General features: G+C 41.7%; 1 protein-coding gene across 4 annotated transcripts in view; it reads right to left on the reverse strand.

The window, feature by feature from the left end:
- Window positions 1–206: 206 nt before the first annotated feature.
- GRIA1 (glutamate ionotropic receptor AMPA type subunit 1) overlaps window positions 207–21,468 on the reverse strand; it is a 344,210-nt gene continuing 322,948 nt past the window's right edge. For all 4 annotated transcript variants that reach the window (XM_044661775.1, XM_044661774.1, XM_044661773.1 and 1 more), the window contains 2 exons: window positions 13,136–13,270; window positions 207–395 (listed from right to left, as the gene is read on the reverse strand). In XM_044661775.1, coding sequence (XP_044517710.1) covers window positions 207–395; window positions 13,136–13,270 — 324 coding nt within the window. The remainder of the gene's footprint in view (window positions 396–13,135; window positions 13,271–21,468) is intronic.

Here is a 21,468-nt window from a genome sequence, read left to right on the forward strand (position 1 = left end):
GAGAGCAATGGTAACAGAAGCAAAAAAAGGAAGGGGAGGGGGAAAGGAAACTGGATTCTTAGTTCCTCAGGAAAGACCGTCGAATTGTCCTGCTATGGTCATGGTGACTGGTGATGGTTGCTTTTCAATATTTTTTGGCACTGAAGGGTTTGGGATGGGGCTTAGGGAGACCAGCCCTGCTCCCCTGGGGACTCGATCATCTCCTGTTACAATCCTGTGGCTCCCAAGGGCATCCCCGAGCTGTGGCTCATGCACGGAATTGTTTGCATGGATTTGGGGAAGTCGTGGCTGACGACACGGCCATTCTCTCCACTGCCTCCTGCCCCACTGTTCCGAGGCAGGGTCGCTGTCCGTATGGCTTCGTTGATGGATTGCTGTGGGATCAAACAGAAACCCTTTTCAGGAGGACAGGGGGTTCTTCCCCATGTCCTTGGCAATGACCAATGTATCTCAAGTCAACATAAATTAGGATTCCCAAGGTATTGCTTTTCCTCCCTGCTTCTGCCTTTTCCCTAATCTGGGAAGTCTTAGGGATAGGGACTGCACCAGTGATTTCACTGGTATTGAGAACTCCCAGGTGAGGAAACTCCCCCTAGTCAGAACTTTTTCTAGGTGACTTCCAAGGTCTCTTGGCCATTATGGGTTGGGATTTCCTGGCTTTGCAGCCAGCTCTACCCACCATGGCATACTGCCTTTCCAGTAGGCAAGTCTTTATTTCCACTATGACTGTGTAACCTTGGGCGAGGTGTTCTTGGCTCTCCCCTCAGCTTCTTCATCTATAAAATAGATATGACAACCCTTGCCCTAACTGCCTAGAGAGTCTCTGGGAGGATTAAATGATGTGACCCTATGACAGGTTCTCTATAAGTGTGGGTTCCCCTCTGGGGTGCTCGACAAACTTTAAATGAATTGAGGAAGGCTGCATTCCTCAGGATCCCTTTCAAAAGAAAGGGCAGGATTCTGCCAGGGTGCCTATTTTTAATCCCTTCTGTCCCACCCTGGTTACGGCGCCTAAGAAGTATCTGTAGGCTGGGGGCATCCTAGTACTACCAATCATGCTGACAAGAAGGTTTTCTTTTTTGGCACTCCCATGATTCAGCCATGCTTGTCCCATATAACGCCACACCCACATGAGTAAGCTCTGCCTCTCCTCACCACTCTCTCTGGCCTGGTTTATTTAAATCCCACCCTCTGCTGGGAGGGAGTGTGAGAAGTTAAATCAAAGGCTTTATAAATATAACTGAGATGCTACAACCCTCGAAATATGAAAATGGAAACTCAAGGAATTAGCAGCTACTGAAAAAAGATTCTGAAAAACAAATAGGAACTTTTTTTGAGGGCAGGGAACACCCCACAGCTCCAGATGGGTTTTGCTTCGACATGCTATTCTTTGAGTTTTATTTAAGCCAAGTCCCTTCTCTAATGAAAAATGATCCACCAGACCCACACTAATGACGCCAGCCTTCTCTCCTCAAAGTTGTATTCCAAGGGGCATCCCAGGCAAGTTAGCCGCCCCTGATACCTACATCCACAGGCTAAAGGCATGACTGCATTGTTGTTGATAGAAGAGCCACAAAAACTTAGCGGGACACTATCATCCAAGGTCAATTTGCTCACACTGGTCTTCATCTATATATTGTGGATTTTTTTTTCTGGGGGTCGACTAATTTATCTCTTTTCCTTAAGGCAGGGCTTTCTCCAAACCACTGCAGAAAGATGCATATTTAACTTTTTAAAGGGGATCACTGGGGAGAAAAAAGTCCATAATTTCCCAATTGTCTGTTGGATATTTCCCAACTGGTAAGGTCATAAGGCTCAGCATTTGAGAGGCAATATGATACAGGGAAAAATATATAGGATTTGGAGTCAGAGAGATCTAGGTTCAAACTCCATTTCTATTTACTACCTGTATGCTTTTGAAGAAGTCATTTAAACTTGCTTGGCCTCAGTGGCTCATCTGTAAAATGAAGGGGTTGGACTAGATGGCTTTTAGGTCCCTTCTAATTCTAAATCTATGTAATCCTATGTTCGGCCGGTTATTTTTTCCCTCACAAATCTGCCCTGACATCATCTGCCCTGCATTCTCTGCTCCACCATTTCCATGATCATGGCCACTACTCTAGTAGTATTTGGTTTTCTTCTCTCCTTATATAGCCTATTATATTGTTCCCCTTGACTTCCATTTTCCATCTACCTTCTTAAAATGTTGTCTAAAACCATTCTGCTTGGACATATGGATCATACCATCCTTCTAAAAAAAAACTTTCAATGATATTGTCTAAAGCAGTGGTTCCCAAACTTTTTGGCCTACCACCTCCTTTCCAGAAAAAAAAATATTACTTAGTGCCCCTGGAAATTATTTTTTTTTAATTTTAATAGCAATTAATAGGAAAGATAAATGCACCTGTGGCCATCACCGCCCCCCTGGATCGCTGCAGCACCCACCAGGGGGTGGTGGCGCCCACTTTGGGAATCACTGGTCTAAAGGATAAAGTTTTAAGCCCCGGCATTCAAGGCTCTCAAGTATCTGGCTCTGACTTACATTTTTAGGTTTATGTTGTACCACTCCATGTTCCAGCTGAAATGAATCATGCTCTATTTTTCTGATTTTGTCCTACCTCATCTTGTCTCTACACCTTTACTTAGGTCCATATCTCATGCCTAGAAGGGCCTCTTTTATCTTTACTCTCTAAGTCCTATTGCCTTTCAAGGTCCAATTCCAATAGCACCACCTCCTTCATAAGGTAACAACTTCCATGTCTATGACACTTTTTAGCTGTGTGACCCTGGGCAAGTTACTTGACCCCAATTGCCTCACTCTTACCACTCTTCTGTCTTAGAATCCATACCTAAGACAGAAGATAAAGGTTAAAAAAAGATTATAAGATATAGATGAGCTGTTGATCTGAATCGCTGAAGGAAGTTTCCATACTAGGCATCTTATTCTGATTAAATCACATATGTAGTCCAAAAATCTCAAACCCAAGGATCCTCAGATATTTTTTTCCTTCCTTCTCTCTTTTTCTCTTCCCTCCTTCCTGATTTTTGTTTATTTCTTTTTCTCTTTCTTCTCTTTTCTCTTCCCTTTTTCCTCTCCTCTCTCCCTCTCTCCTTCTTTCCTCCCTTCTCCCTCTCTCCTCTTTCTTCCTTCCTTCCTTCTCCCCTTGCTTCCTTCCTTCCTTCCTTCCTTTCTTTCTTTTGTACTTTATATAGAATACTTTCAGTCTTGTTACCTATGTGAGGTAAGCAGGGCAGTGATTATGGTGCTGATTTGACAGATGAGGAAACTGAGGCACATAGAGGTTAAAAGGCTAGCTCAAGGTCACACAAAAGTGGTACAGTCTGAACTTGAATCTAGGTCTCTGAAATCTTGGTTTGGTGTCTTTTCCATTATATGCTCCTATGTTACAAGTGGGCCTATTTGCAGGAGATACAAGATTTTGGAGAGTTGAGGGGGAGGAAGGACTCTTAGAGTTGGAAGGGCCCCATGGTTTATTTAGTTCAACCACATCTTTTTTTTTAACCCGTATCTTCTGTCTTAGTATCAATTACAAGGCATAAGCTCAGTAAGAGCCAGGAAATTGGGGGTAAATGACTTGTCCAGGGTCACATAACTATTAAGTATCTGAAGTCAGATTTGAACTCAAGTCTTCCCAACTTCAGGCCTGGCACTCTATCCACTATGTTATCTAGCTGCCCTTCACATTGTTTTATAGATGAGAAAACTAAGGCTCAGAGAAGTGACTTATCTAAGGTTACTCAGATAGTAAATAAGAACCAGGATTTAAACCCAGGTCCTCTGCCAGTAGGGTGTGGGGAAGGCCACTGATAAATGACAGTCTGGTGGTATGCTCTATAGTCCTGGGGAACTGATACACTGAAACAACACATGGTAGTTTAAAATTCCACCCACTGGCAAGTTACTATACATAACTCATATTCATTTTACAGATGCAATTATTTTACAAATGAGGAAAATTAAGTGACTCGCCCAGGGTGTCACAGTTTATAAGTGGGGGTGGTGGTCTAGGCTTGGCATCCATGCCATCCGACTGGAGGTCTGAGGCTCCAGCCCCAAGAAATCTCCCCTCGAATCTGACCATAGTGTGATTCTGCTGGTGATCTTATTCCAACCCCCTGACGGCTCATCTTTTAGAGAAAGGGCAGCTAAGGTTGAAGGCAGCCGGAAAGCCTTTGTGACAAGAGAATGGGAAGAATGGCCTAATGACAGGCTACAACCTCATTAATGATCTCATCCAGAGTATTTGGGAAGGCACTGAGTGACCACCTGCAGCGAATGCTCTTCCTCAGGAGGCTTCCACCTCTCCCAGTTGCTCATTAATGTCCAGGGAGCCAGTGTGCTAGAATGCAACTGCTGTGGCTTAAATACATAGCCCATTAACACTGCTGGGCTTAATTATGAAAAGGCAGCGGCTCTCCCGGGTAGGGTTGGTGGTTTGGAGAAGGCTAGGGGTTCATTTCCTTTGGGAACCCAGTGGTAAATGACAGAGACACTGGATGCCTTTCCACTATAATGACAGCCCTGCGTCTCCTTCTGGACACTTTTCCCCAGTTGGGAGTGAGGTCCTGAAGTCTGGAGAATCTAAAACCTTTAAAAACGATCTCATCCCTAGACTCACAGAATTCCAGGTTGGGAATCTCACCCTCTCAGGTTCCAGGGGAGTACTCTGAGGCTAGTGGCAACTACAGTGATTTTCCTAAATTCAGGTCTGATCTTGTTACCCCCCATTTTTCTCAATAAACTCTAGTGGCGACCTCTTGCCTCCAGGATGAAATCCAAAATGCTCTGCTTGGCATTTAAAGCCCGTCATCACCTAAACTCCTCTTTCCACTCTTCTTACATCCTAATCCCCAACATATGCTCTTCCATCCAGGAGTACCAGCCTCCTGGTTGTGCCAGGAAAAGGACACATCATCTTTCAACTCCAAGTGTCTTCTCCAACTGTTGTTTATACTTGGAATGTTCTTCCTTCTCCACTCTGACCACTGACCTCCCTGGCTTTCTGTTAAGTCCCAGCTTACATCTCACCTTCTCAGGAAGCTTTCCCTAACCCCTCTTAATTCCAGTGCTTTCCCCTTTTAAATTATTTTATAGTTATCTTGTATAATGCATCTGTCCTTATGTTGTCTCCTCCATTACACTTGAAGTTGCTCCGGGGCAGGGACCGTCTCTGGCCTCTTCTTTGCATCTTCAGTGTTTAGCAGAGTGCCTGACACATAGCAGGTACATAAATAAATGTTTATTTAAGTGCCTGACACATAGCAGGCACTCAAATAAATGTTTATTGATGAATTGACTGAAGCTGTCCCAAATCCGAGTGATATCTGTTCTTGTTCTATCCCACTTCCTTAAACATCGTAAGTGCTTGGGAAATATTTGTTGAATTTGAGCATGCAGTGGGATTGTTTTAGACTTAGAGTCCGAGAGACCTGCATTTCAGCTCTACTTCAGAATTACTGTGTGACCCTGGGCAGATCATGTAACCTCTCTGGAGGTGCATTTTCTTGATCTGTAAATGAAGGCAAATAATAGCATCTCTCTTATAGGATTGTTGGGAAGCTCAAATGAGTGCTTTGCAAACCTTAAGGCATTTTTTAAGTATTAGCTAGTTTAGTATTAGAATTCCATGGAAATAGAAAGCCATGGAATAATAAGATTTAGAGTTGGAAGAGATGCTACAGTCATATTGTACAATCCACTTGTTTTATAAATGAGGAGACTGAGGCATAGAGAGAATAAGTGTCTTGTATATGAGGTGTAGGCAGGCTTTGATCTGAGGTCCGGACTCCCTCTTTATTGCTTTTTTATGTCCCCAAGCTGCCTTCCAAGCCAGGAGGGAGACAATTTGGTGTCTTTAGGAGGAAGCTTTGGGACTTAAGCTATTAAAGCCAGGAAGTGGTGGAGCTGGGACTTGAACCCAGGTCTGCTGACATCACATCTGAGAGTTTTGCTTCTTATACTCTCCAGAGACTTTTTCAAATGTGAATTCTATGACTCTAATAGAGATTTTATTTTATTCCCCTGCTGTTCTGAGAAAAGGCAGCTGCAGTTGTAACCAGACTGACAGCCCTGTGACATGAAAGAGGGGCAGGAAAAGAGAGGGGCTGGCATTGATAGCATGGGGCAGGGGGACTCTTTCTGAACTGAGGGAAGGGTCTGATTCCGAGGACAGGGATTTGAGGCTGAATGCCTCACCGGCAATCCTTTAAGAATGGCTCTGAGATAAGAAGGCAAAGAAAGAATCAGGTGGCCAAGTTATCAGTACAAGACCCTGTCATGGTCTCTTTGGGCCACCATGTGAGGCAAGCCCTCTTGCTTCTGAAGGAAGATAATCGCTTTTAGAGATGTTGAGGTCCAGAATAACAAGGAGAGAGATCCACTTCAAGATTCTAAAAACCTGGCTGAGTGAGGTCGGCCTGTCCCTTCTGAATAAGACAAGAGGTGAAAGCTTCAAAAATTAAGGAACATATAGATTAATAAGACATTGGAAGTTTCTTAAAAAAAAACAAACAAATAAACAAGCAAAAAACCCCTTAGTTTCTATCTGAGTAACAATTTTAGGACAGAAAGGCCAGGGCTAAGCAGATGGGGGTTACAGGACTTTCCCAGGGTCACACTAAGAAGTGTCTGAGTTCAGATTTGAATCTAGGTCTCCTTGACTCCAAGACAAGTGCTCTTATCTACTGTGCCACTTCACTACCCCAAAGTACCCTCTTTTTAGGTAGGTGTTATTCAGGTATTTTTTTCAGTCATGTCAGACTCTTTGTGACCTCACTTGGAGTTTTCTTGCAAAGATACTGGAGTGATTTGCCATTTCCTTCTCATTTTACAGATGAGGAAATTGATGGAAAAGGGGGGAAGTGACTTGCTTACAGTCACATAGCTAGTGTCTGAGGTTAGATCTGAACTAAGGAAGATGAATCTTTGTGATTCCAGGCCCATTACTCTATCCACTGTGCCACCTAGTTGCCCTTTCTTTTTTGTGGGCTGAGATATTAAAAAGCAACTACTATATTAACAACTTAAGTATATAGAGTGAAAGAGTGTTGGTTTTGGAGTCAGAGGACCTGGGATCAAGCCTTCATCCATGTCACTTCTTATGTGACCCTGGATCCTTAAGGAACTCAACCTCTATGGCTTTAATTTCTTCTTTTCTAAAATGAGAAGGGATCGATTCAATGACTTGAGGTCACTTCTAGCTCTAAATCTATGAATTTATATGTTGGACTGGAATCACGGTTGACCAATGAAATGATATGGACTTTAGTCATCAAGTTCCTGAGTCCAAAAATTGTTGAGTAATGTTGTTGAGTACTGAATAATGGAAAAAGCATTAACTCTGTAGTCAGAGAACAGGGATTTAAAGCTTGACTGCCCCCACCATTACCTATGTGATCGAAGGCAATCATTTAATCTCTTTAAATCTGTTTTCTTGTGTATAAAATGAAAGGGCTGGCCTCACTGACCCCTAAGTTTCCTTCTATGTAGAAATCTATGAGAGAGGCATTATGATTACTTCAGAGAAAAACTTTTAAGCCTTTATTTAAAAATTTTAAGAAGAGAAACGGGAGATAATTAGCTTGTTATGATGGAAAAAGTACAGGACTTTGAAGTCATGAGACCTAGATTTGAATCCCAGTTCTGTCATTAACTTTTTTTTTAAAACCCTTACCTTTCATCTTAGAATCAATACTGTGTATTGGTTTCAAAGCAGAAGAGTGGTAAGGATTAGACAAAGAGGGTTAAGTGACTTGAGCAGGGTCACACAGCTAGGAAGTGATTGAGGCCAGATTTGAACCCTGTCTCTAAGCCCAACCCTCTAACCACTGAACCACCTAGCTGCCCCTACCGCCACTAACTTGTTGTTTGACTTCAGGCAAATCTGAAACGTGGGTTTCAGTTTTCTCATCTCTAAAATAAGGAGGCTGGACCAGAAGAACTTCCAACATTTAAATTCTAAATCTTAAAATTTGCAAAAAATTAGGTTTTAACCAAGTTTGGGGGGGTACAACACAGACTCTCTCTCTCTCTCTCAGAAAGACCTTGGGTGTAATTCTACTAACTAGATGTGTGTGACTGTAGGTAAGTCACTTCTTCTATATGACCTTCAGTTTCCTCATCTATCAAATGGGGATGGATAATTATCTCTCAGTTTGATAATTTCACAGTATTATAATGAGACTCAAATGAGATGACCTTCTACAATAAAATCTATACTTTTCTTCCTAACATTTAAAGCTCTCTACTATCTGGCTCTCACATTCCTTTCCAGCTTTATTCCATATTACTCCTTGGCAGATATTTTATTTGTTAGCCAAACTGGCCCACTAGTTATCCCCCAAACCCAGCATTCCAGTTCCTATCTCCATGGGTTGTCTGTCACTTATACTTAGAACGGGCTCCTTCTACCTCTTCGAATATGGAACTTCCTTTAAAAATTTTTAAATAATATTTTATTTTTTCCCAATTACATGTAAAGATAATTTTTTAAACATCCTTTTTTAAGTTTTGAGTTCCAAAAAAATCCCAAACTGTCTTAAAGATGCAGCTCATTCCTCCTCTTCCCTTCAGACTCCCTCTCCCTCCCACCCTCATCTTGCCTCTCCCTTTTAGTGTTCCTCCATTTCTCAAATTAACTTATGTTTTCTTGACAACATGGTCTTTGAGAGGCAGTGATGTGTAATGGGTAGAGAGCTGACCCCAGAGTCAGGAAGCCCTATGCTCAAGTCCTACTTCTTTGAGTGTAAGTTGCTGAGTATGAGCCTACCTGGATTGATAGGGGAAGTTCCCTACACTAATAAAATTAAAAATCCAATCTCTATCCTTATATGTGATATTTCTCCAGAAGGGATAGGCATTGAAGGCAGTGATTGCTTCATAGGTGTCTTTGTATCTCCGGTGCCTGGTAGAGTGTCTTGAATCTAGTGGCCCTTAATGAATATTTGTTGAATTGAATTGAGTAAGATTTAGCCTTTCTATAAGCACTTTGCCAATATTATTTCATGTGATCCTTACAACCCTGGATGGAGAGGGGGAGTTACTATTATTATCCCCACTTTACACATGAAGAATCTGAGGCACACAGCAGTTAAGTAGACTTGTTCAGGGTCACAGAGCTAATAAGTGTGTGAGGCCAGATTTGAACTGAGGTCTTTTTTAACTCCAAGTCTTAGGATCTATCCATTATGCCACTTAGCTGCCTTCAAATCTGTGCTTTGCCTAAAATCCAGGTCAGACATCAAAGACAACAAAGTCATCCTCAGCATCCTGGGCCATCACTAATCATCCTGACTTTTGTCTTGCTCCTGGTTTTTGATGACTCTGGAAACAAAAGGGAGGCTAATGACTTTGTGTAGCTCTGCCTCACTTAAATCTGATTCATACATAAGTCAAGATATCATCTAATGATGTCACTGGTCCTCTTTGAAAATGAAGGACCAACAACAATACAGATGGAAGACATTTTTCTAGTCCTTGATCTACCACTCAATGGCTATGTAGTAATAGGCAAATCACCTGGCTGCTCTGAGCCAGTTTCCACAACTATAAAAAGGGGATAATAATCTCGACAGGTGAAATTCTTAGGAAAATTGAGTTAGGTAACATGGGAAAAACCCAAACAATGTGAGTGGGATTTCAGTAGGCAGAAGTGAGGAGCATACTGTCAGGAGCCAAGGAAGAGCTCAAGGCTAGTAATGGGGGTGGTGAATGATTCACCATGAAGAGGAAGAGTGGGGCTAGAATCTTGAAGGTCTTCCATGCCAAACTTAAAAAGTTCAAATTTTATTAGTGGAGGAATGAGATTATAGAGAATTGAATTTTGATAAGAGCCAAGTTTGAGAGGACTGGAAATTATCTCCAAAGTGCTGAGCTCAAGCCAGGAACCCTAGAGAGAATTCGGGAATGTAGAAAGTTGAGGAGGAAGGAGTTTGAGGGAGAAATTGCCATTTCCTGTTCCTGAGCTAGAAGAGGAAGGTGCAGCTTTCCTGGGCTACTTCACCTTAACCTGTTTGTGGAAGTTTGGAGGTTCCTTTTCAACTGGAGAACATCTTAAGGAAGATCTAAACATACTGCTGTGTTTACCAACTTATCTGAGGTTTTATCTGAAGATCCTGTCTGCTGGGCTCTGGGGTTTTTACCTCAGGGTCAGACCCAGCTTTGGGTGGACTCAGCCATCTTGAGGCCACTCTAGATTTTAGAGACAACTTCTTAGAGAAACAACTAAACTAAAGACTGAGGATTATAGCCAGGTATTTTAGTGAGCTTTTGGGGAAAACCTAGCTAGAAACAGGAAGCTGGTAGCATGGCTGGAAGAACAGAAGCATCCTTTGTGAGATAGACTTAGATTGGTTAGGTGAAGTATAAGAAATTAGAGTCAGGGTATCCTTTTGTTTAATCCTCACAGTCTACCTTGATTTCTAATAAATATAGATACTGTTTTCTTATAACATAATCTCTAAGACTTTTTTATGCACACTGGTCCAGTGGGGGAAAGTAAATTTTGATTCCTTTCACTAAAAGGGAATTGTGATACTTATCAACAGCCAAGTAAGTATCCAAACCAGTTCCCTAGTGTGGATAACACCATCTATCCACATTATCCTGTCAATTAGGGACATTATTTCTTCATTAGGCAGGCAATGGGTGGTGGTGGTAGAGGAGGGGTGACTGAAGCAATCTTTGAGCAAAAAAGGGTGAAAGGACATGAACTTACAAGGTAGTATATATAGATTTAGAGTTTGGAGAATGGGGATTCAAATCTTGATTCTCTTACTTATTACCTTTGTAATAAAGCACTTTGCAAATCTTGAATTTCTCTATAAATGCTATCTATTATTTTGTTGTGGTGCTGGCTATTTAGCCCTCTGAGCATTATTGTCTTCATTTGTACAAGGAGGGGATTGAACTAGAAGATATCTAATTTCCCTTCCAGCTCTAAATACTCGAATGAGGAAGGTGATTAATTGCATAGTTTACTTCTTCTTGCTACATCTTGCTGACTTTGCTAGTGAAAGATTTTTACTTGGTTTCAGTGAAATTCCCAGAACTCTAGCCTATAATCAGTGTTATTTTTAGTATATAGCTACCATAATGGTCTGAATAGTCTATCCTTGACAAAAGGGTGCACCCTTAAAATTTATCTTATCAATAAAAAAACAAACCGATACTATGTGTATAATGAAAAAACCAACTGTATGCTACATTTGGATTTTGCATAAAACGGAGTTGAGATATCTAAACCAATATTGTGTATATATACATAATTATGTATATATACACACATATGTACATGTACATATGTGTATCTATCTATATATATCTATCTATCCATCTATCCATCTATCTATCTATCTATCTATCTATCTATCTATCTATCTATCTATCTATCTATCTATCTATCCATCCATCTATTTTATCTATCTATCTATCTATCTATCTATCTATCTATCTATCTATCTATCTAATCTATCTATCCATCCATCCATCCATCTATTTTATCTATCTATCTATCTATCTATCTATCTATCTATCTATCTATCTATCTATCTATCTATCTATCTATCTATCTATCTACCTATCTATCTAGTGTAGTGGGTAGAGTACCAGGGTTTTGAATATGCCAGAATTGTGATATCTAAACCAATATATTATATAGCTAGAAATACACATATAAACGTATCTATGTATATATCTTTATCTATCCATTGTTATCTACTCTCCCTACTTACCTGCCTACCTACCTACCGATGGATAGAATACAGGTCTAGATTCAGGAAGACCAGAGTTCAAATCTGGATCTTATACTTTACTGGTTGCGTGGCTATAAGCAAGTCATTTAATCCTGTTTGCCTCAGTTTCCTCATCTATACAATGCACTGAAGAAGGATATGATACACTAGTCTAGTATCTTTACCAAGAACACCCCAAATGGGGTCACGAAGAGTCAGACACAATTGAAATGCCCGAACAACAACATATATTTCCTTCTTAAGAAGATATAATTTTAGGATACAGCTTATATAAAAAACCCAACTTCTGCAACTTAGTGCTACAGAATCAAAGGTTTAGAGCAAGGAAGTCCCTCTGAGACCATGTAGTTCATTCTCTGCCCTTCCCCACCCACTTCTCATTTTACAGATGAGGACACAGGCCAGGAGAGGTTAAATGATTTCCCTAAGGTCTACATTTTAATCCCTAGTAAGTAAAAGAGCTTGGATGTGGCTTGAGGTCCTCTGCCTCCAAATCCAGCGTGATTTCCATGGTGCAGAGTGGTGGAATTGGTAGTCTCAGGGAATTGCCTGAAGTACTAGGATGTTAGATGGCCTTTCCAATAGTCTCACAGTTCTTGCACAGGTCATACTTGAACCTAGGTCTTCCTGAAATTGCCTATTTGGTGCAACAGTGGTATTTGCTGATTGACTAATTGACATCTTATATCTTTTCTATCTGTGGCCTTCTTTTCCTATCTTGATGCAGCTGGAAACACCCTAAATTTAGTCATTTGACCTGGGGCTCTGACTCAATTTCCCTGGGCTTCAGTTTCTTCATTGAGCAAATGATGACTCAAAGCTGTTGTGAGGAAAACACTGTGCTAACCTAAACCTCCTTATCAGAGGGTGGACTGGAACTAGTTTGTGAGAGCCAATTTGTTAAATTTTCAGGGAAAGCATTTATGCCAAGCCGATCAGCAAATAGTACACATTGGGGCTCAAGTTATGGTTCTGTTGATTGTCTAGACTCAAGAAAGTAATGGAGAAAATGTTAACTGCAGATTAAAATTAAAAATGTGTTGTGCCTACATTTCCCCTCCCACCCACCCCAGAAACATTTGGTGAACATTTATCAGCACACTTCCTGCTTATAGCAAATACTATAGAAATGTAAGCTATTATCACCCTCATGGACTATTAATGAAAACAAATGAGATAATATCTGGAAAGTGTCTGGAAAATAGTAGGAGCTTGATAAATGCTTTATTCCTTCCCCTGATTCTCCTTCCTTATTATGTTCTCATCATCTTTCTAATAAAAGCGGTTTCAACCCCTGAAAGCTCCCCTGGGAATCTGGGGACTAGAGAAGGGGTAAGACTAGACTTGCAAAAGGAAATGCCACCTTCATCCGCTTGGATTCGCTACGAGACTTGTAGCAAAACTCGATTAAGGCAACCAGCATGGCGAGCCCGAGACCTCCGATAAGGATGTAGAATACTCCGGCCACATTGCTGAGGCTCAGAGCACTTGTCTTATCCTAAAAGAAAGGAAGAAGGAACCAGGGAGAGAAAAAAAAAGTGAACCGAAAGGCTATTGAAAGTCCTTATAACATACATATACATACACATATATATACAAAGATATAGAGATATACACACACAAGCATTTCACCCTCCTCCCCCACTCCTCCCACCATGGTTCTAAAGCATCTTTCATGTGGAAACATTAATGACCTCCTGCATATGAACATGAGGGATTCCTTCTGGTAAGATGCAAGGATTAGATTTGTCCCTTGGCCCCAAATGTCTACTCTCAATTATGGATGGAAATGTCTTTCCTCATCTCAGTGGCAATGGACTCCAGCCATTGCTGGTCCCTCCCCCCAACTCTTCTTTGGGAATGCTGTTCTCTTTCCTCCCAGATTGGATCCCCCGCACCGTCTGTTGCTCAGCAACACATCGGTCCGGCTCTACGTTTGTTTCTCTCAGTATTAGCCTGAGAACTGGTCCTTGGAATCAACTTTCCCCAGATAATGTTTGATCTCATTTTTTTTTCTAAGATGGGATTGTTCATGTAATAGAAACCAAATGATGTATGCATACGTTTTAGCTTAGCTTTTGGAGGCTCAGTTTTCAAAAAGGGCTTTAAATAGCAAAACAGCATTGGAATAGAGAAATTGCTCTATTAAATCCTATTAATTAGGTTTAATTGGAGTCATTTTTGTACTTAATATGCTGGTTGAAAAGCCTGAGGGGGGCAGACCAGAGTGCTGGGATTCTGAGATCTGTATTGTAAGGATTAGAGACAGTTCTCAGGAATCAGTCTGCAGAGACTGTGGGGCAGATGTTGTCCAGCCCAATTTCTTGCCACTGGGACAGAACATTGGGTGAAAATTCAGCAGGTCTAGTATCCCAAAGGTCTGGGAGCATTCCTGCATTCTAGTGATTAAAGATGTCCTTGCTGAACCATAGGAGAGGTGCTGTAGGGGACTGACTTGAGATATACACAACATAGAGAGTCAGGCCTCACTGGTATATAGAAAAAGGAAAATCACTCAAAAGGAGAGGCTGTTAGAGGACAGGCCAAATCAAAGAAAAAGAATCTGGTCCATTAGAGTGACAGGAAACTCAAATTTTGATGCTCCAAAATCCACCCTCTCTCCCTTATGAAGATCAATTTATTGTGATCAATTTAACAACAAAAACAATAACAAAATGACCCTTTTTATAACATTTCTCTAGGGATCTCCTTAGGCATAAGGCTTCTCTGAGAAGCCAAGCAAAATGCACACATCACTTGCACAAATACATCCTTAAATTTGTTAGTGTGTGGGCACTGGGTTTCTGGGTTGATTGGGTATTAAAAACAAAACAAGAAATTCCTAAACCAAAACTATGCAATTGAGTGGGTTGTATTATATATTAGAGATTTAGTCATTAACCTCACTTCCTTTTATACTCCCTCTGACAGCTATAAGTTAGGTCCTGTATGTGGAGAAGTGATGAATTTAGCCAGCTGGTGATTCCTGCCTTGGTTGGACTGGGGTGCACTATCCCAAGTTCAGCAGAGCTCAGTATTACGACTGCTAACAGCCAAAAATGGCTCCCCAGAATCTACACTCTGCAAGCCAAGTGGGAGGATTTAAATCCATAGCCTGCTTTGGTCCCACATGTGTACCCCGGGGTGACTTTCTTGTAATTGCTAAATCAGATGGGGCTGAGATTGTGCTTGGCAAGCCAGGGTCTGGCTTTAAAAAAAAAACACAACACTTTAGTGGTTAATCAAAGAGGCAGTATTTCTCTTGACCTAATATAATGGTGTTCCATTGTTGGAAAAAGGAAATGTGTCAAAATGAATTCTAGGCCAGCCATCTATATAGTGTAATTGGAAGGACACAAGTGCAATGGAAAGTGCATAGGATTGGAAATCTGATGACCCGGGTTTCAATAGGGGCTCTGTCACTTTGTCAGTGTAACGTTGAGCAAGTCACTTAATCTTTCCAGGACTCAGTTCTCTCGCCTGTAGAATGGATCAGGTTATCTCTAAGGTTCCTTTGGGTCCGTATTATACAGTCCTGAGATATATCCACCATTGTGTATATTTGTGCCCCATATTCCACCATTAGAAATGAATTAAAGTCTTTTGGATCTTTTAGCATCCTCTGTTAAGGTCCATATTATTTTGAGCAACTGAAGAGGTAATGTGTTCAAGGAGAGTCTGGATGGACACATGTTGGGCATAATTGTAGAGCAGATTCATGGATCATGTTGGGAGCTAGGTTGAATGATGCTTCAGGTCCTTTCCAGTTCTTGGGATCCATTGAATATCTCAAGCCCTTATCAGCTAACACCTTACTGGGGATTAGTTGAAAGCAGTCTGGAAAGGAGCAAGTGCTTGTGGGAGGATACAAAGCAGGCACCAAAGCAGGGAGTGGGAGCCGGGGAGCAGGAGAGACACCTGGAAAAGAGTGCCAAAGACAACTTTTGCCAACTCCACAAATTATGCTGAATCTGGCTGCGATTAAGACAGTGAGAGCAGAAGCTAGACTGTTTCGTTTATTTTGTCATTCAAAGTTGTCACATCCCCATGTAGTCTTTTCCTAGTATTGGAGTAATGGCACTGGGGGGGGGGTAGGTGGCTGGAAGGATTGTGGGGGCAGCTGTTTTTGAATGTTTTCAAAGAATTAAGTTCTTGACTTTCTATGCCCATAAGCTGGGCCCTGAGATGACTAGAAGATGGTACATAGCAGGTAAGCCAGATGCATGGGACTCCTTCATGCTGACAGGCTTTTGTCTCAAAAGGAAATTTTATACCAAGTTGATCTTCCTCTTTGGGGCTCCATCCATCACAACTGGGGCAGAAAGGGGGAATCTTGCTTATATTCTGGATGGTGTAAGGTCATGACCAGCTAGATTGGAAACTCTTAAAGGTCAGGGTCTTATTCTCTTCAATTTCTCTGACATCTTCCTCTCTGTTCCTGTGGGAAGTTCTTACACATAGTTCAGTTAATGTAACGTATTTACCTACTTGAGTGATGGAGGCACTCCATCACCTTTTAGAAAGGTGGTGGCACCATTCTCCCCTCTTAGCACCATGGTTGTCACTCTTAGTGTCCCAGCTAGACACAGGGCAGTAAGGATTGGAGTAAGCCTCAGGGCAGGTCAGCTAGGGATTCAAGGGGCACTCATGTCCTGGTGCCACCTATGTCAGTACAAATGAATGGGTATTTTTCCATTCCTAGAGGTTGACTGCATATCTCTCATAAGACGATGTCGCACTGTATCCTGGCCATCAACATTTTGAAAACTTGAGTATCTGGGGATTAGGTAAAGCTGGCTTCTGAGGAATTAAAATTTTCCTTTTTTTGGGGGTTATTTTAAATTTATAATAATTATTATATAATATAATTATATTCATTTATATTTCATGATTTTGCAGCTTTATAAGGTATTTGTCTTTGTTCATCTGTGGACCCTTGATCCTTGCATATTAAGAACAAGGATGTGACCTATGCAATCTAGCCTCCTTCCAAGAAGCGGTAAGGTGCAAGTCATTTTAATATCTGTCTTGGTTGTCTTTTCCAGTGGTGCTGCCTCCTCTAACTATGTGACATGTGGACCTCATCACTGCCTCCTCTACCTATTAACTCTGCTCTTGTATAGCCTGTGATAGAACAGAAGTAAACACTCAAAAGTCACTTCCCCCCTCTCCCAGAGTTGTAGCTTGTGCCTCTCTTTTTTCTTGCTCTACCCTACCACACACATATGTGTGGGGGCATTGGCATGTGGTGCTGTTCACATCTCGTATAGCTAACTTCTAGCTCAACACTGAAACTGTGGCTCGATCTTTTAAAAAGCCTTTTCAGTTATGTCTTGGCGTAGAGGTGGTGGTGGTTCCGAGTTCTTTCCAGGACCCCCTTTGTTTAGCCATCCCTAGCTTAGGAGAACTGGCTAAGCCCATAGTCTTGTTCCACCCCCCACCCCCAAGTCAAGCAGCTTGTTAGTAGGCGTGAAAATGTCACAACTTGTCTCCTGCTGGGGGAAGAGAGGTATAGTATGGAGAAGAGTGACAGGTGAAAAGAAACATAGACCCAGTCTTTCAGAACCCTTGGGTTAGTTGCCATAGTGATGAGGCCCCCCCTCCGTCTGTTCTTTTTAACCCCTTGAATGCTATTCTTGTATTCTCATGCCTTGGTTTGCTGCTTCTTTCATAAGGTCTGGAGGGTTCTAGAAGACTAAAATAGATAGTAATCAGTAGGGTAATGTGGCAGCCAAAAAGCCAATATGCTCTTAGATCCCACTCATAGTGCCAGAAAAAGGGAGAGGAGAGTCTCATTGCACTTGGCTCTGGTTTGAATCAATTCAGGGTCAGTGTCCAGGTCTGGAATGGCACATTTTTGGAAGGACAGTGATAAAAATGGAAGAGGTCCAGAGAAGAGTTATGAGGATGGTTAGGACACTACACCATGTCCCATAAGCGGATTTTAAAAGAAATGGAGATGTTACCTACGGAAAAGAAAAAAAGAGGAGGTGAAAAAGGGGACACAGATATGGCTGTCCTGAAGTATTGAAGGGGTTGTCTTGAAGAACAGGAATTAGATGTGTTTTGCTTGGCCCCAGAGGGTAGAACTCAGACCAATGCAGAGATTGTAAAGGAGGCATATTCCAGTTCAAAAGAAGCAAAACTTCTTAAAAAACATAACTGATCAAAAATAAAATGTGCTATCCTGAGGAAACAGTGAGTTATCCAGCACCAGAAATCTTCAAGGAAAAACTTGGTGTCTGCTTGTTGGGAATGTTGTAGAAGTGAATTCTGTTCAGTGTCTCTAAAGTTCTTTCTAAAATGAAACTTTAAACTTCTCAAGGGTGAGAGTTGTGCATCTTATACAGGTCTTCCAGTACTGATCACAGACAAATAATTAAAACCTAGCAAGTACTTCTTCAGTTGATTTGAGATGTGATCCATCTTTGCCCAGAACTGTCAACAGAAGTAAGCCCATGGGTTAGCTCTGTATGATCTTCCTTCACCTTGTTTCTCCTTGCTTGTTTTCAAAAGATGTTATTAGGGTAGATGTCAATAGAAAAAAAGAGTTAAGTGTTTGGTTAATTCACCCAGTGGATGGTCCTTTTGGCTGATAGTCTCAAAAGATGGGCAATGAGTTTATGTTCGTGCTAAATCCAAAATATAGGCTCCATTCCTTCTGGTCACTGTGAAGCAGATACTCAAAGAGGCCCAACCAACTGAAGGTACCCATCATGACCTTGAGCTAGATGAACTGCCAGTGATGGTCATTTTTTTATAGCAATAGAGAAGGTACTGAGTATGAAGTCTGAAGACTTGGATTTGAATCTTGGATTTGCTACTTTCTAGTTTTTTCATCTGTAACTGAGGTTGGGCTTAGGGATTTATAAGATTTCTTCCCAGCGTTAACTCCTATGATTCAATGATTCTTTAAGCACCAGTGGTCCAGGTGGGGTAAGCCACCACTAGGGGATGGTCCAGTTTCAAGGCCGGGTGAATAGCTTCAAATGAAACAGGAGAATCCATTGGCAGAGGATGCTAGAACTAGAAATGGAGTTCAGGTCTAATTCCAGTTCTGCTAAACCAGAAGGTAATTGAGGCATAGGATCTAGCAAGAAGCAACAAGGTGGAAAAAAGTAGTGGAAGAAATGTCAATAGAGAAGGAGCCAGGCACATAAGGAGGTAGCAAGTTGGGAACATTCATGAAGACTAGGACTGAAGGCCAGGATTGGATCAGGATTCCAATTCATTATCCAGGGAATAAGGCTAGAATCAGGATCAGGTCTAAAGCTGGGGTCCAGGTACCACTCAATGTAAGTCACATCTCAAGAACAGAGTGAGACCAAATGGTCTTTTAATTATTTCAAGAATAATCCCTGAGTAGTCAGGATTTAAAAGGAGTTAGCTGTGTAAGGCAGGACATTGTTCTTTGCAGTGAGGAGCCACTAGTTACTTCATTTAGTCCTCTTGTGGAAGTGCCCACTCCCTCAATATCTGTGTGACCTGGGGAAAATCAGCAAAATTCTCCAGGCCTCAATTTCCACATCTGCAGATGATCTGTATTCCTTTGTGACCTAGTGGCCAAGGTGACCCAGTCTTTGGGAATGTGGAGAGCCCTTAATTATCTCATTCATTCTTATTAGCTCTTGGCCTCCTTTACATGCTCCAGTCAAGGGGTTCAGAGAGGGCAGGGGTTCATGTCTTTCCCATGTTCTTTATAGACTCTATTCCTTCAAGGTCACTCAATATAAATTAGCCAATGCTAATTGACCAGTTAAGGCTGTTCCATTTCAAATCTAGGCCACTTCCCCAGCCTACAGATTTTCCCCAAAGAGTCAGCTCCACAGGATGAGAATTGGCCCATTGTACTAATAATTGGCCCATGTAGCCAATGAGAAGAGAGGATTGTGGGGGCGGCTGTTTTCAGCTATGTGTACTGAGAATTGCTGCAGTTGAACAAGGCACCTCAGAATATTCTGCCTGAATATAGCAGTAATGGCAGGGAAGCTAAGAATCGACATGTGGGTCAGGGAAGGACACCCAAGGACCAGTGGGAGATGTCAACACAGTTGGAAAGCAGAGAGCTCTGTGTGTGTGTGTGTGTGTGTGTGTGTGTGTGTGTGTGTGTGTGTACACTTTTCCAGAAACACCTGTGTCTACCTAGAGGCAAAGGTAGTAATCTCAGGGGCAATAACTGTGCGAGGAATGCCTGCCCAGAACACATACTAGGTCAGCGAGGGACTTGGATCTGTGGAAAGAAGGCTGGACCAGTCCAGGTTGGCAGCCTCAGAGAGCTTCCTCCTGGTTTTGATCAAGTCTCTTCCTCTCAGCCCTCAAAACTTTTGATGGCCATAGGGATCCCTGTGAGTTTCAGGAAGGGTAGAGGTGATCTGTGTTTTCTTTTGGGCTCTCCCAGATGGGCAATAGGGGATTTAAATTGTGGGGCCATTAGAGTTTCGGAAACAAACAAGGGAATTTCAAAGAATTGTCTGATGGGGACGTGTATCTTGAAGAATATGCCAGGCCCAGGAAATTAACCCTCATATTACTAGTCCCCCATGAGCCCATGCATACCAAATCATAGCCAGGGTCTAAATTAATGAGGTACATTAGGTATAGTATATGTTTTGGTGCCTTTAGTTTTAGTCTGCCAAAAGTTGTTTTTCCCCCATTCACTGTGGGCCTTGCTTGGCTAGGAACTTTTAGGAAATATGGATACATGCAGAGTTGGCCAGCTGTCCCAAAGTAGCTGAGACACTGCTTTAATTTCCAGGTTCAGACCCAAGAGAATTGCTCTTCAATTACAGGGGAATTTGCAGGCATTGGAAATAACTGTGCAATGCAAGGACCAAAGAGTTGGCATTTTATGGTCCCTCTATCTCTGTGTGCTCTACTAGGAAAGGAGATCTGGATATCAGAAGGATAAATCCACACAAAGGGGCTTGGTGAAAACAAAACAAAACCCTGGACTGTCGATCTGGAAACCCTAATTGAATCCTGGCTCTGCTAATAGAGAATGATATATTCTTGGGCATGTGCTTTGATCTCTTTAGGCCTTAGTTTCTTTATCCTTAAAATGTTAGGAAGAGGAGCTAATTGCCTGCTCTATGTTCTAAGTTTTCTTTCCATCTTTAGCACCACCTGCCTTTATCCTATCATCCCTTTTAGCTCAAGCACTGTCTATGTTCAAGCGTTCTCTTCCAGTAGTGAGATCCACTTTTTATGGTCTTTTCCAGCTCAAACACTGTCTAAATTCTAAGTCCTGTTTGATACTCTATTATGTCCCAAAAGCCTTTTGAGATCTGCCATTCTATTATGCTTTAAGATCTCTGACAGTCTAAGTTCTTTTCTAGTTCTGATATTTTCTGTTCTGCTCCAGGATGTAAGTTGACTTCAAGAGTTGACATTCTAGGTTCTATATTCGAAGGTGACTTCTACTTCTAATTTAATATGCTATGACTCTATGATTAAGGCAATGAACCCTTTGCATTTAAAAAAAATCACCATAGAATCCATCTGTAATGTTTCCATATCTGTTGAGAAAAGACTTTGGTTCTACAAAATGAATGATCTGCTCTAATGATAAAAGCAGGTCTTGAAGTGGAAATTGAGACAGCATCTACTTCACAGGATCAACCTATGCAACGGATATTTGCCTGAGACTGGCTCTCCCTATCCCAGCTTTGAGAGGGTGATTACACCCTGCAAAAAGGA

Source organism: Gracilinanus agilis, chromosome 2 (assembly GCF_016433145.1).
Source record: "Gracilinanus agilis isolate LMUSP501 chromosome 2, AgileGrace, whole genome shotgun sequence".
Classification (NCBI taxonomy): Eukaryota; Metazoa; Chordata; class Mammalia; order Didelphimorphia; family Didelphidae; genus Gracilinanus; species Gracilinanus agilis.